At 55.0% G+C, this 14,975-nt stretch overlaps 1 protein-coding gene across 2 annotated transcripts; it reads right to left on the bottom strand.

Moving 5' to 3' along the window:
* Nucleotides 1-28: 28 nt before the first annotated feature.
* MAP4K1 (mitogen-activated protein kinase kinase kinase kinase 1) lies at nt 29-14,975 on the bottom strand (the record flags this gene model as incomplete). Of its 2 annotated transcripts, XM_082676284.1 has the most annotated exons (31): nt 29-163; nt 1,830-1,885; nt 2,478-2,548; nt 2,633-2,722; nt 2,924-2,986; nt 3,271-3,445; nt 3,975-4,078; nt 4,217-4,275; nt 4,362-4,470; nt 5,246-5,306; nt 5,397-5,473; nt 6,501-6,585; nt 6,977-7,059; nt 7,152-7,314; nt 7,752-7,794; nt 8,525-8,569; nt 8,647-8,690; nt 8,770-8,828; nt 9,303-9,381; nt 9,600-9,716; nt 10,338-10,419; nt 10,530-10,592; nt 11,023-11,154; nt 11,610-11,682; nt 11,772-11,814; nt 11,970-12,017; nt 12,108-12,163; nt 13,653-13,717; nt 14,447-14,537; nt 14,650-14,707; nt 14,877-14,975. In XM_082676284.1, 31 exons carry the CDS (start codon nt 14,973-14,975, stop codon nt 94-96), a joined length of 2,463 nt encoding a protein of 820 aa, XP_082532410.1. In that variant the 3' UTR covers nt 29-93. The 2 variants fall into 2 exon arrangements, with proteins under 2 accessions (XP_082532410.1, XP_082532409.1); XM_082676283.1 differs by lacking the exon at nt 8,647-8,690 and having other exon boundaries at nt 8,525-8,619.

The following is a 14,975-nucleotide window of genomic DNA, read 5'->3' as shown; positions in this document are numbered from 1 at the left end:
GTTTATTCAGAGACAGGGGCACGTCGTGATCACTAATGTGTGTCCGCTGGGGAGGGAGGTGTGGGGACTGGTTCCTAACACCCCGTCAGGGACTCATTCCTGGATGTAGAGGTTGCTGGGGGCAGTAGGATCATCTGCTGGGCGTGTCTCCACCACCACAGGCCTGGGGAAGGAAGAGAGAAGTCAGTTCATTCATGCATTTGTTCATTCCTTCATCTGCAGAGGAGTTTATGGAGTCTTTGCCAGCACAATGCTGGGCTATAGCAGTGAATGAGCACACATGGCCCCTGCCCTCGGGGAGCTCAATCTAGAGCAGGAGACCAACATGAATCAGTGAATCAGATGAATGCAAAGAAGCATGAGGCACATAACAGGGAAACCTAGCCCAAGGGGTCAGCCAAGGTGCCCCCAAAGAAAGGATGGTGGAGCCTGAAAGAGGCTCAGGAGGGAACTTGGTGAAAAGGCAGGGAAGAGTGTTCCGGGCAGAGAGAACAGCCTGTGCAAAGGCCTTGAGGTGGGAGAGAGCCTGGGGTTTGACTGCAGAAGTCATGGTTTGTGAGCTATGACCAGGATTGGGTATTTATCCTGAGGTCACGGGAAGGATTTAAGCAGGTGGAGAGTGACACAATCAGATCTGGATTTTAAAAGACCCCTCTGGGCTTCCTTGGTGGCGCAGTGGTTAAGAATCCTCCTGCCAATGCAGAGGACACAGGTTCGAGCCCTGGTCCGGGAAGATCCCACATGCCATGGAGCAACTAAGCCCGTGCGCCACAACTACTGAGCCTGCGCTCTAGAGGCCGTGAGCCCCACTACTGAGCCCATGCACCACAACTACTGAAGCCTGCGCGCCTAGAGCCCGTGCTCCGCAACAAGAGAAGCCACCGCAATGAGAAGCCCACGCACTGCAACCAAGAGTAGCCCCCGCTCGCCGCAACTAGAGAAAGCCCATGCGCAGCAACGAAGACCCAACACAGCCAAAAATAAAGAAAGAAAAAAAAGATAACATCACCAGTAATGGGACAAAACATGTGCTTCCTGATCTGATGCAGTGAAAGGACACACCATCATTTCTGTGGTATTCCTGCCCCAAACGCTTAACCTGGAAACCTCAAACCCAGTTGAGGGACATTCTGTAAAACAAGTTTCCTGTACTCTTCAAAAGTGTCAAGGTTATGAAAAGCCAGGAAAGTCTGAAGAATTGTCCTAGGCTCAAGACTAAAGAAACATTACTCCAAAATGCAGCCCATCATCCTGGATTATATCCTGGACGAGAAAAAACGTATTATTTTTTGGTTATAAAGAGCAAGAGCACCATTGGAACAACTGGTGAGACTTGAACGAGCGTGTGAATTAGAAGGTAGTGATATTTCACTGTTATTTCCTTGATTTTGACAGCTGTATTGTGGTTTGTAAGAGTATGTCCTGGCCTTCATTTAGGAAACATACACTGAAGTATTTAGGGGTAAATTGGCATCACGTCTGCAATTCACATGCAAATGGAAAAAAATTGTACATATATGAAAGGGAAGAATAAAGCAAATGTGGCTAAAACATAATATATGGGGAATCTGGGTGAAGGGGATACACAATTTTTAAATTTATTTTTGCAACTTCTCTGAGAGTCTAAAATTATGTCAAAATAAAAAGTGAGGATAAAAATTAAAAAATGAAAATTCCACCTTGGCTGCTGTGTGGGGAATGGACTATAGGGGGCAGAGATGGAAGCAGGGAGACCAGGTGAGAGGATGTCCAGGCCACAGATACAGGTGGCTGGGGATACCTCCAGATGCCCTCTCCACATCAGAAGCCCCCCCTTCCCGAGTTCATACCTGGGGGAGCCAAGCAGACGGAAGGTGAGGGTGGGGTCTCTCAGCTCCTGCAGCAGCTGGGGGAAAAGGTGCTGTGTCAGTGTCTCTCCTTTAAAGAGAGCAGGGGACAAGGTCTCTGAACTCCTCAGGTCCAGAAATAATCATTCTTGCTAACACCGCTCATCAGCTGTGTGACGTCAGGCGAGTTACTTAACCTCTCTGCACCTCAAATTACTAACCTTTGAAATCATAGTACCTACCTGATAGGCAATCACGAAGATTAAGTAAAATACAAAACTGTAAGGGCAGAGCCTGACACATGGTGTTCTGTGAGGTAAGCACCATTTTTCACTCCATTTTCCACTCCATTTTCCGGATGAGAAAAGTGAGGCACAGGAAGATTAAGTCATTTGCCTAAGGTCATTCAGCTGGATTCCAACCCAGGCAGTCTGGGCCATGCTCTTAACCCACATATCTCTACAGTGACCCTGGATGAGGTCTGGACCTAAGTGACACTGGGGTAGAGAAGGGGACCCGTCTGAACTGAGCCTAGAGAAAGCTTCTCCTCCAGGACTTCACACCCTGACTCAGTTCTCCCATTCCATCTGATGAATGAGATGACTGACATGGGAGGGGCTGGGTTGCGGGGGCTGGGACGGAGGAGCTTACCTGGTCCGAGCCTAGAGCCCACACCTGCACTCCATGCTTCCAGAAGGCCTGGAGCCGACCCCCGACCATAGCTGGGAGGAAAGCAGTGCCTGTTACCCTTGACTTTCCCTTAAGCCTCCAACCTGGACCCCGGACCCTATCATCCCGGCACATACCCACGGCCTCCACTGCTTCAGTCATGGGGATCTCTGGAGTTCGAAGCCCCCTGACTGGGGCCCCCTCTGGGGTCACCAGCTTCAGAGACCCTAGAAGGAGGTAGAGCGGGGTCTTTAAGAACAGTAAGCGGGACTTAGGAGGCTATGGAGGGACCAGACAATAAATTCAGCGTGAGAAGCAAAGCAGGATGGACAAGGACTGGAGGGGCTCAGCGTTTCTGAGAGAGGTACAGGTTCTGGGGTTCGGAGATCTAGGAATAGTGGGGGAAAGGGAGGGAGGAAGGTTCTTACCGTCCATCAACACCATCACCTTGTCTTCCTCGACCTGAGTCACCTGTACTGGTCCCTTGTGCTCTGCTTGAGAGGCGGGGGTTCAAGGACCAATTCCACCTCACTCCGCCTTTCCCAAGCAAGCGGGCTAGGCACCGTGTCCATTCCCAAGCAAAAGGGCTAAACCTCGCCCATCATAGAGTTCCCCAGTTCCCTATCATCAATCTCACCAATTATATATACCCAATGTTCTCCCGTCCCCTCTCGTTTTAACCCCTTTCTCAATTACGCCTCAGGCTAAGCACCGCCCAGCCACCCAGACCCAACCCTCCCAAACTGATAAGCCCCACCCCTCCCTGAGCCTGCACCTGTGCTCATCTCGCCCAGCCAGCAGGAGAGCGCGCCGAAGCGCACGGTGTGGAAGAGCACCGACTTCGCAGGCCGCCCGGGGCTCACGCCGATGCACACGGCGGGCAACTCGGAGCCTGGCCCGGTCAGCAGTGCAAACACCGGCAGAGGCGTAGGTAGCGGGAACAGCACCTGCTGCGGAATGCGCAGGGAGGGGCGGGCTCAGAGAAGGCTTGGGGCGGGGCCTGAGCGGGGGCGGGGTCTTGGAGGACAGTGGGCGTGGGGCTTCCGAAGTATTTCCTAAGTATTCCCTTGCCAAGAAACTTCAGGGGGTGAGGCCTCAGAGGGCTTAGAAACTGACAGATGTGCCCTCAGAGTGGGCGCGGCTTCCGTTTGGGGGCGTGCCGCCTTGGCGACAGAGAGGCAGGGCCCCCGGAGGCTGTGGCCCCAAAGGCAGCAAAGTCTCCTTAGAGACTCAAAAGAACCTGAATGGGGTCTCCTTAGAGGTGGGGGGAGGGGCATAGGGCCTGAAGGATAATTAGGCCAGGGGTGAGGAGCGGAGCTGAAAGATCAGTGAGGAGCCTCCAGGTGGGCGGGGCCTTGGGGAGATTGGGGCGGGGCCTCGGGTGGAAGGCCGGATTCGTGGAGCTCTCAACAGAAGCGTAGAGTGGATGACCCTGGCCACCCAATCTGACAAAGTCCCCAGCGTCTGCAGGCTCCCTACCCGGACCAGCAGGAACTTGTTCATGGGCTGGTACCACTGAAGCAGGACCACGGATGTCTCCAATGCCCCACACAGGAACGGGCCCCCGGAGCTCGCGCCCTCTGCTGTGGAGGTAAGGATACATCTTTCCCCGGGCTCTGTTCACCCTGCCTTAACTCTGCAATCCTCTCCGGTCGAGAGGGAGTCCAAGTCCCGCCCCTGGTCCCGCCCCCTCTCTGCACACCCATGGGGTTTTCTCTCACCCACACAGCACGCCCGGCAGCCTTTGGTGTCCTGGATCTTAGTGGAGACCATGTTCTTCCTGCAGAAGAAGGGAGGCGTGAACGGGGGGAGGGACGGCAGAAATGAGGCATTAGAGGGGTCAGAGGTGCCACTGCGGGCTGGTACCTTGCCAGTAGCCGGTGGGGGCTAATGTGAGCGATGGGGCTTCCTGTTCTGGCCTCTTTCCGTTCCAGTAGGCCCAAGATGCTATGAGAATACAGGTGGGGGGTCTTTCCTGCAGTGTGTGTGTATGTAGGGGAAGCAGGCAGTTATAGGACACTGCACACTCCCACCTTTTCCCTATCCCATCACTTGGCCCCATCCCTTTAAAATGCCCAAGCCCTCAAGTCTCAAGCACCTTTATTTACTCATTTTTCACGCAACATATTTTAAATGCCCACTGTAGGCCAGGCACTGTGCTTGGCTCTGGTGAACCATTAATGGTGAGTAAAATAATTACGTTCCCTACCCTCATGGTGCTTGTAGCCACATGACAAATGATGGACACTTAACCAGTCAGATGAAGTTACACACATTACAAAATGTAAGAAAAAACATATCTACAAATTCTGCAAAAGTCTGTCATCACAAACTTTTGGCTTGGGGTCTCCTCATAAATTAGAAATTCTTTTACACAAAGTGTTTATAAAACAATGACACATAATTTTAATCTACCACTTGCTCGCTCTATTTTAGTAAAGCATGGAACAAGTACTAACTGTCATCTGAACATCAAAGAAATGTAAAGACTGACTTCTTGTGGAAATTACCTCAAAACTGAGTTGAGAGGTGGGCACTACTGTGAGCCCCATTTTACAGATGGGGAAACTGAGGCTCAGGGAGACGTCTCTTGCCCCAAGTCCCACAGTGGAAAAGTGGCTGGAATTTGAACTGTAGGCTCTGTGAAGGGGGAGCCTAATTTTTTTTTTTTCAGCCATGCCCAGCTATCTCCCAACCCCTTGACTCCTTAAGTTCTGACTCCCCACCCTCCCACCCAGCCATAACCAGACCTGAGAGAGACATGAGGACATTGTTGATAGAGTACACCCAGGTAGTCCGGCTAGAAAAAAGCTGTAGAGGAAGGGGAGATGGCTCCTGTAAGACCCCAGCAACCCCAGCTCCAGCCCCCACCCTTGGCCCATCCTAGGTGCTGCCCCTCACCATCTCCAGTGTGGCCTCCTGATCATTTCGGTTCAGGATGAAAATGCCTTCCTCGGCCCCCAGGAGCAGGTGCTGGTCTGGGGAGCACAGACATGAGGATGCTGGGACCTGCCTCATAGTGGGGGACTTCCCAGACCCCCCTATGGCCCCAAACACTGGTACTCTGTTCGCCAGCCCTGACCCTCAATTCTCTGCTCTCCCTCCAAACTGACACTTCCGGCCTCTGTTTCCCCAAATCTGAGCTCAAACCCTGACCAGTTCCCCTGAGCTGATCTCACTCTCACCAGCCTCTGACCACCACTGGTTCTGGTGGTTCTTCCATCCCTGACTCGCAAATCCTGACCCTTTGTCCCCTCAGTTCTGCCCCCAACATTAGATGTGACTCCCCGAATAGCCCTCTAAATTCTCTCCCTCTTTCTCCCCAGTTCTGGTCCCTGAATGCTAATCCTTTCTCAACACTGATCCTCAAATTCAGACAGCCCTCCATATGGCTTTCTCTGTCCAGTGTGACCCCGAAAACTCTAATACTGTTTCCTTAACATTTATCCCTCACTGACCTTGTCTCCACATCTTTGATCGCCAAACTCTCTCCCCTTCTGCTACATTCTAATCCCCAAGACTCCTGGCCCCCAAATCCTGATCCCAGTCTCTCTACCATTAACCTACAACCGAGGTTAATGGTGTCCAACTGTCCTGGATCTTGTACCCCAAACTCTGCCCTTTCTGCTATATCTGACACTCCTTTTTAAAAATTTATTTATTTTTTATTTTGGCCATACCGCACAGCATGTGGGACCTTAGTTCCCCAACCAGGGATCGAACCCCTGCCCCCTGCGGTGGAAGCACGGAGTCTTAACCACTGGACCCCCGGGGAAGTCCCATATCTGACACTCCCGGCCTCCAAACTCTAATTTTCCTAGTCTTCACTCTCAAACCCATCTTCACTCTACCCATCTTTGATCCCTCAACTCCACCTGTAACTCCTGGCTGTGCCCCTGCCTCAGCTCTGCCACTCCCTCCCCTCCCCTGTCCCTGCCTTTGTGCCTTCCATTAAGGGCCCTCCCCGTCCCCGCCACACTCTCCATGACCCTCCTGAATGCTCACCCTTGGTGGAGGGGTGCGTCCAGGCTGCCGTGCTGTGGATCCGGAGGGGGCAGCCATTGAATAACTTTACAAGAAGGGCACATCCCTGGGTGGGCCATGGGGGCGGGGCAACAGCAGATCCAGCAAAAGGGAGGAGGGGACAGGAAGGCGTGGTGGTTAAGATTTGGAAGCAAGAGTGCCAAGGTTCAAATCCTGCCTCTGCTTCCTCAAAGGTTTATACCTTGGAAAGCTACTTACCTCTCTGTGCCTCAGTTTCCCCAGTTTGAAATGGGGGATAACACCTATCTCTACGACCTCTACCTCTTTCTGTGAAGGTATACACCTTGTAAAGACACGAGATCAGTGTCTGGCACAGAGGAACTGCTCAACGTATGTCACCTGTTATATTATTAGTCTTCCCAGCCCAACCCCCCCACTCCCACCATGCATCCCCAGCCCCATCCAGAGGTGTGAGTCCTCAGCACGGCTGGCCTCACCTTTCTCTTCATCTTTTCCTTCTTGGGGGGCAACAGTGGGGGCTGGTCAGGCTCCCAGGGGGCTGGGTTCCAGAGTGAGGGTTCTGAGATGGGGTGGGGAAAATCAGCCCCCAAACCCCCCTAACCCTGCCACACCCCACCTCTGCCCACCTCCCACCCCAGCCTGCCCTGTCACCTGAGTGGGCAGTTAGGTGGGGGCTTCGCGTGACTGGGGGAGGCCCAAGATGTGGGGTGCGTGGAGGAGGCCCACTGGCACATCGGACCAGCACCCCCGGGCTCAGCTGTCCCTCATCCCCAGTTTCCCCAGGACCCTCGTCCGATGGAGAACGGAACTTGGGCTTTGGAGAGAGAGAAGGACGGTGGGGGAATACATTAGATGATCTGAGAGAGAGGGCGCCCTTCAATCTGCCTCCACCAGCACTGACAGTAGGTCATGGCTCTGACCCTCCCCACGATGTCCGACCACCACTCCAGCCTTCCCCTCTAACCCACGCCCAACATCGACACATGCCAGCAACTAAAGGGCGAGTGCTGGGTGCAGCAGGCGTTTCCAAGGACCAGCTACTGACCAGTGTCCATCGGGCTAAATATTCTGAGTCCCACCCCTAGGGTCGGGGTTACCACTTCCAGATCCCAATGTGCTTATCGTCCCAGTCTTCCCAGAATTCAAAGGACCCGGCATCCCAGACTCCAGCCCTAGAGGGCTCAGTATCCCAGCATCTATGGACTCTGGCCTCCTGGCCCCGTGGCCCCCAGCTCTGACCCAGGGCCTTACCTTGGGGGGCAGCGGAGGAGGTGTGTCTTCTGCAGGGGTGGGGCTGGAACACAATGATGGGGTAAGCAGGTGCGGGTGTGGGGAACAAGCACTGGGGAGGGTTGGGGCCAGAGGTCTGAGCTCAGGAGGCTCAGAGGGCAACGCGGTCTGGGCTGGGGCCGGGGGCTAAAGGACTGATAACCATGATGTTAACGGTAACAGCAACTCCTGGATATCGAGTGCTGACAGTGCAGCAAGTCTCTGCACCTTCACGCCCGCCTTGGAACACAGATCCTATGAGCTCCTGGGGTCAGGTTCTCACTTGGTGCCAGGCGCGCTGCCCGTGAGCCCCTGACAGACGAGACGTGTGGGATGGATGGGTGGGCCCTGAGGCTGACACAGGCCTGGGGCTGGGGGAGATGGGGGCCTGGGCCGACTGCTGGGGCTGAGGGCCTGACATGGGGGAAAGGTTCAGCCTGAGGCTGGGTGAGATGAAGAAAGATGAGGGCTGGGGGTTGAGGGTTAGGACTGCCGTTGAGATCTGGGGATGGGAGCAACCTCTGGCCGGAGCCGGGGACTGAGATGTAGCAGGGGGCCCAGGGTTGCGTTGGGGTGGGGTTGAGGGTCAGGGGTCCGGCGTGAAGGAAGGTGGGGGCATTGAGGGTCCAGTCAGGGGTCAGGGGTCAGCGCTGAGTGGTAGAAGGAAAGCAGGGGCTGAGGCTGGGGTCAGGGTGGAAGGAAGGCGGGGTCGTAGGAAGGTGGGGGCTGGGTGGGGGCCTGTGGAGCTGTCTTACATGTCCACGTCGTCGTAGTCATCATCAGACTCCGACAGGTGCCTCCTGAGGAGGGACAGGTATAAGCCTCGGGTGGTCCCCGCATGTAGCCCAGCCTGCCTCCCACCCTGAGGGTCCCTGACCTAGGACTGCTGCTCTTGAAGTCTCCAGGGGGCTGTAAGCGAGCCTGCGGGATAGTAAAGGGTCAGCAGTGGCCCAGTGGGAGGGGAGGGGAGGGTGGCTGGGCGGCAGGGGAGGCATCTCACCGTGTCGGCTGTGGGTCTGGTCTCCATGCCTCTGAGCTTCCTGAACTCCATGTGCCGCCCTGGGGGTAACACACAGTGAGCTGGGGACGTGGATTTGGGAACAAAAAGAGTAGAATTGGGGGTGGGGTCTGGGATCAGGGTCTTAGGACTGGAGCTGTCGCTCCAGGGGAGGGATCTTGGTTTACAGGGGTCTCATTTGGGGGTCAGGGTTTGAGATCAGGGAGCTGGGGTCTCAGAATGGTTACAGAGTGTTTGTTTTGAGGTTCCAGCTGGGTACCAAGGATCAGACAAAGATTTCTGAGGTCTCTGGGAGTCCTGGTGGTTGTGGGAAGTCTCAGGGGGTCTGTCTGCAGGACAGAGAGGTAGGGGTCTCTAGAGGCACTTTGTAGATCAGGTGGTGATGAGGTTTTCTCTGGGGTCTCCTGTGGGGTCAGATGGTGATGGGGTTCTCTGGGGCCTCTGGCCGTCTGATGAGGGGGCATCTCTTGGCTTATAGGATCAGGTGTCCCCGGACGTAGGGGTTCTCTACTCACGACAGCAATCCGCGTCTGGGATCCCCAGAGAGCTGGAGCGATGGGTGGATCTGATCCGCCGAGGGATGGCGGGGGGGAGCTGGGCAGAGCAGCGACTGCATCAGGACCATGCCCTCTAGCAGCCCTCACCACCCTGTGGGCCCAGCTTGGAGCCCTTGGTCCTCCCATAACCTCTGTGCCTCCAGCCCTGCGCCAAGCTCCCCATCCTCACTGGCTTTTTTCCTTCTAAGACAGGCAGCAAGGGGGTGCTCCAGGCAGGGGAACAGCGTGAGCGAAGTGGGGGGGCGGGTCCCTCACCTCAGGCTCCTCATCTTCAATCTCGCCAACAGGGGCCCCCTTCCCTGGGTTCCTCAGTTTGTCAAGAAGATCTACGATCAGGCCTCTGTTTAGCCCAGGCTGGGACACCAGTTGATGCTGGGGAGGGGAGGAGGGTGTCAGCAGACAGAGGGCTGGGCTGGAGAGAGAGGGTTGGGACGAGGGGCTGGAGAACCCATCTAAGGGAATCTAGTGGGGAAGTTGCCAACAGAGGAAGACGCAGGGAATTCTGGGGACCTGGGGGATTCTGAGGAGTCTGACGGGATTAGATAAACTTAGGGTAGGGCACTTCCCTGGCGGTCCAGTGGTTAAGAGTCCCCGCTTCCACTACAGGGGGCACGGGCTCCATCGCTACTCAAGGAAATAAGATCCCGCGTGCGCGCATCGCGGCCAAAAAAGAAAAAATAGGGTAGTTGGAGAATTCCAAAGGTGTCTTAGAGGGGACTGGAGTTCCCCTGGAATTCCAAAGCACAGCCAGGAATGGGTCCTGAAGCCCCTGGGAATTTGTGAGTTTTAAGAACTCAGCGTATCTTGGAAAAAGGTCTGGGATACAATTTGCAGAGTCTTGGGGATCCCTGGGGAATTCGGAGGGACTAGGGACTTTGAAAGGGCCATGGGGGTTCTGTGGGATGAAATTATCAACGTTCTAGGGAGCTGTGGGAGGCCCTGGGGGATTCCGGGGGTGAGTCTGGGAAGGCTTCTCTGGGATGGGAGGTTTACAGTGAGCATCTTGGTGGCGCTGGGTCGTTTCTTGGGGCTCTTAGTGAGGGTGACTTTGACAAAGTTGTGGAAGGCAGCCGACCTTGGGAGGAAGAAGGCAAGTTCTGCGGTGAGGGCACCAGAGACCCTCCCATCAGACCATCGCCCCTGGCTCCACCCTCCCTCTCCCTCCTTCCCATCAACCTCTCCTACCATTTGCCTTTTTCCTTTAGCCTTGGGGGCTGGTAGCCACTCTTGGTCATGAGGAAGAGAACTCTGTAAACAGAGTAGGACAGAATATGGGGATCAGACTTTCCAGCGGAGGTCAGACCTCATGGCTCAAGGGAACCCCGATAGCACTAAGATCAGCAGAGAGCCAAGTGGGGGACAGAATGAGAACGAGGGTTAGGATTTACAAGGCATGGGATGCCACTTCTAGGGGATACTGCTAATCGCATTACAGAGCTCCTGCAGTCTCGCAGGGAGCCTCAAGATGGCGCTCCCCGTGTTGGGGGCTCCTGGTGTGGAGGGCTGGAGAAAAGGCTTTCTGGGCTCAGGGGAGCCTGAGGGTCTCGGATGGAGCTCAGAGCAAGGGGGTGTCTCCTGTAGGGGGTCTCATGGTGGGGAAGCAGGTTGGGGGCTGGTGTCCAGGGTCAGAGTTGAGTGGGGTAACTGGGACTAGGGGGACATGCCCACATCTGCCTACCTGAGAGGGTGCACGTCAAAGAGCGGTGGTTGTAGCTCGGCTAATTCGATGGCTGTGACGCCCAGGGACCAGATGTCACACAGCTCATTGTATCCCCCCTTCAGGGCCACGGCCGCCACTTCTGGAGCCATCCTGGGGGCAGAGACCCTCAGAGAGCCAGGGCTGACACAGGAGGACGAGGGGAGACTTTTGTGGGGGGTAGGAGAGAGACAAGGAGAACGGGGCATACAGAGAGATAGATGCAGAGAGAAACATAAAGATGGAGAGAGACAGACATAAAGACGGAGCGAGGTAAAGGCAGAGAGACAGAGACAGAGAGAGAGAGAGGGAGGCAAACGTGGACAGATATGGAAAGACAGAGAGATCAGGATAAAAATCAACACAAACACTGAGAGGAACAGGTGGAGGGGGCACAGAGAGCCCTAGGTAAATGGAAAACTCAAAAGGGAGCCCAAGAGAAGACAGAACATTCAACAGAACAAGGTAGAGGCAGGGCAAAAAGCCAGGATGGAGATTCCCAGAGATCCAGGCTGGGAAAAGCTGCTGCCCCCTGTACCACCCCCAGCTGCCAGCCAGGCACCCCTCACCAGTAGGGTGTCCCAATGAAAGAGAGGCGTCGAGCCAGCGTTGCCCCGATCTGGGCCGAGATACCAAAGTCAGCTAGAGGCAGAGGGAGAGATATAGTGACCTCTCCTGTCCCCTTGGGCCCCCAGCCAGTCCCCCTCCAGAGCCCCACCAGCCACACTCACCCAGTCTGACCTCCCCAGCATCATTGATGAGGATGTTGGCTCCCTGGGGAAGAGGGGGTGATTAGAGGCTCTCAGAGATAACCCCCAAGTCCAATGCTGCCGCCACTCCCTGTCCCACACCGCCCCGAGCCCTCCAAGCACCACTCCCATATCCTGGGCTCCCCACCCACCAAGGCCACCTTTCTGCCCCTAGACCACCTTGATGTCCCGGTGTATCTTCTTCTGTGAGTGGAGATAGGCCAGTCCCTGGGGAGGAGAGTGGACACGGGGGCTGTAAGTGTCCGGGGGCTGGAGCAGGGCCCTGCCCCTACCCAAGCCCACAGAGCATCTCCTCACCTGGAGCACTTCCCGGCAGACATAGCTGATCTGGAGCTCTGACAGGGGGCCTGTCACTGCAAAGGTCACCCCGGTGCGGTGTTGGGTGCGGGCCAGGCCCCTGGCCGCCTCCCACACCAGCTGAGAGGGTGCCACATAGAGAGGGGGAAACAGGATGGGACAAGTAGGGGGAGGAGGCAAAGGGGTGGTCAGCAACAGAGAGAGGGGCAGCGATGCAGGGAACCAGAGGCCGGAGGGAGAGGGATTCGTTCAACAGATATTTACCGCGTGCCTACTGTGTGCCAGCCACCGTGGCAGGCACCGGGGATACAGCTGTGGACAAAAGAGGCAGAGATCCCTGCCCTCATGGACAGAACATTCCGGTGGGGGAGATGGACAGTAGACAAGATAAACAGGTAAGATATACAGTACGTGAGATGCTAATAAATAGAAGAAAAATAAAGCAAGAAAAGACAACAGGAAATATGTGTGGGAAGGGGTATGACATTTTACACAGGGTGATCAACCCTGAGAAGGTGATGGGGGTGAAGATGGGAGCAGCAAGTGCAAAGGCCCAGAGGCAGGAGAGTGCCTGGTGGGTCTGGAAAGCAGTAAAGTGGATGGAGCGGAGATGAGGTGTGTCTGCTTGGGGTGTGCCAGTGGGGGTCAGACTTGCCGGCTGTGATGAGAAATTTGGGCTTGGCTTTGGAGGGAACTGGAAGGTATGGAAGGGCTCTGAGCAGGGGGTGATGTCACTTTGTAAAATGAAGAAAGGCAGAGGGAGACAGGGAGAGAGACAGAGAGAGAAAGAGAATCAGGAACAGACCCAAATTGAGGCAGAGAAAGAAAGACATGGTCGGAGAACAAAAAGTGGGAAAACAGACATGGTGAGAAAGAGAGACACAAAGGGGTGAAGAGGATACACTAGAGAGAGACAGTAGGCAGAGGGGTTAGAGACCAGGTCTGACGGGCTGGCAGGGTGAGTCACTTCCTCTCTGTGGGCCTCAGTTTCCCCCTCTGAGGACTTCTTAATGCAGTCCTTCCTTCCTGGCATTTGAGGTCTGAGGCCAGAGGGAGACCGGGAGATGGTCGAAGATAGAGGTGCGCAAGAGAAAACTCGAAGTGATCAGAGGCCCACCCCACCCACACCCTCCAATGCTCCGAGAGAGTGAAAAGCAGGCTAAGAGAATCAGAAATACAGTCACTATTAAACGAACATGTGGGCACTGAGGATGAGCCAGAAATGCAGAAATACTCAAACGCATGAATACACCTTGGTGAGAAAATGCAGACACGGGGAAGATGGGGCAGGGGAAGTAGAGGGGATCATTGCATGCAGAAAGACTGGGGCTGGACTCTCAGGTCCTGGAGGACAGGGGTCAGTGCCCGCTCGGTCACCACAGTATCCCCAGCATCATACAGGCCAGGCCAGGCCCAGAGGAGGGGCCAGCTTACTGTGTGAAATATGGACCGTAAAGACAGTCCCAGGAGACACAAAGGCAGAGAGACAGGACAGGCGAATAGGGGGGAATGGGGCTACCTGGATCCCCGTGCCCTTCCTCTCACCTTGGTAGATGTCCTGGAGAGAGCCAGCCCCACAGAATTCCATGCAGATCCAGAGCTTCTGCAGCCTGTAACAGTTCAAAAGCAATACTAATAACAGCAGTAATGATTATAGGATACCTCCTGGCTCACTGTCCATCTTATTCTAGTTCAACAAGAACTTTAATGTAAGAGCTGTCATCTCTCTATTGCCCACTATAGTGAGAGCATCCCATTTTATAGATGGGGAAGTTGAGGCTCAGAGAGGAAATATATGTTTAGGATCAACTGGAGTGGAACCCAGCTCTTTGGGCTCCTGACCCGTGGCATCCTCTGTCGTCCCATGCTAACCTAGGAGACAGGGTAGAGACCTCACAGGTTGTGGAAGTTTGGAGGGGACAGAGGAGCTAGGATACCAGGTCTGGGGGACAGAGGACTTTATTGGGGCATCTGGGATCTTAATTTGGGGGTCAGGGAATTTAGGGGTTCGTATTAAAGGAAATGAAAGTGAAACTAGGGGACCCGAAGGGCAAAATGATGAAAGATTAGTTTTAGGGGACTTGGTTTCAGGTTTGGTTACTCTGAAGGGGTCAGTTTGGTGGACCCCTAGTCAGAAATGGGAGTTATTTATTGGAGATTAGATTTGGGGGTGCTCTGGTCAAAAAAGTGGGACTTTGGGCTGGGGATCAAGTTAGGAGTGCCCCAGTTAAAAATGGGGGTCCAGGATTTGAGGTCAGGTTAGGGGGTACCCTGGTCAGGAATGGGAGCTCGCGTGTAGGGGCTGGGCTGGGTGTCAGGGCAGGTCTGAGGCTCATCACCAGAGATAACTCCCATGGTAGGCAACGATGTTGGCGTGCCGACAAGTTTTCAAGATGAGGATTTCCTTCTGAAGTGTGGAAACATCATCGTCTGCAAGGAGGGACAGAGAGAAAAGGCTGCTACAGGGAGGGAGTATGGGGGAGATCCCAGTGTCCCAGGAGGTGGGCGTGTGGGGAAGAAGCTCCTGAGGTCCTCTCCTCACCAGGCTCCATCTTCACCATCTTCAACGCCACCAGGTCCCCCGTCACCTTGTCTCGAGCCTTGTAAAGGGGAAGTTGGCAGTCAGGCGGGCTCCATTCGCCTGAGCTCCTCCTCAGCAACCCTGAACCAAACCCAAGGACTGGGACCCTCTCACATCCCCTTCCCTTCTTGGGCCTCACCCCAAAGGTCACCGGTTTGAGGGTGATGGAGAATGAGGGGGTTCCTCACCTTGAAGACTTCCCCATAGGTGCCACCACCCAGCCGCTGTAGCAGGTCATAGTGGTCCCGGGGATCCCTATTAAAGATGTCAGGGTCCACGAGGTCCAT

Source organism: Grampus griseus (genome assembly GCF_964374135.1).
Source record: "Grampus griseus genome assembly, chromosome: 19".
Lineage (NCBI taxonomy): Eukaryota > Metazoa > Chordata > Mammalia > Artiodactyla > Delphinidae > Grampus > Grampus griseus.
This window is presented reverse-complemented; position numbering and strand designations above follow the sequence as displayed.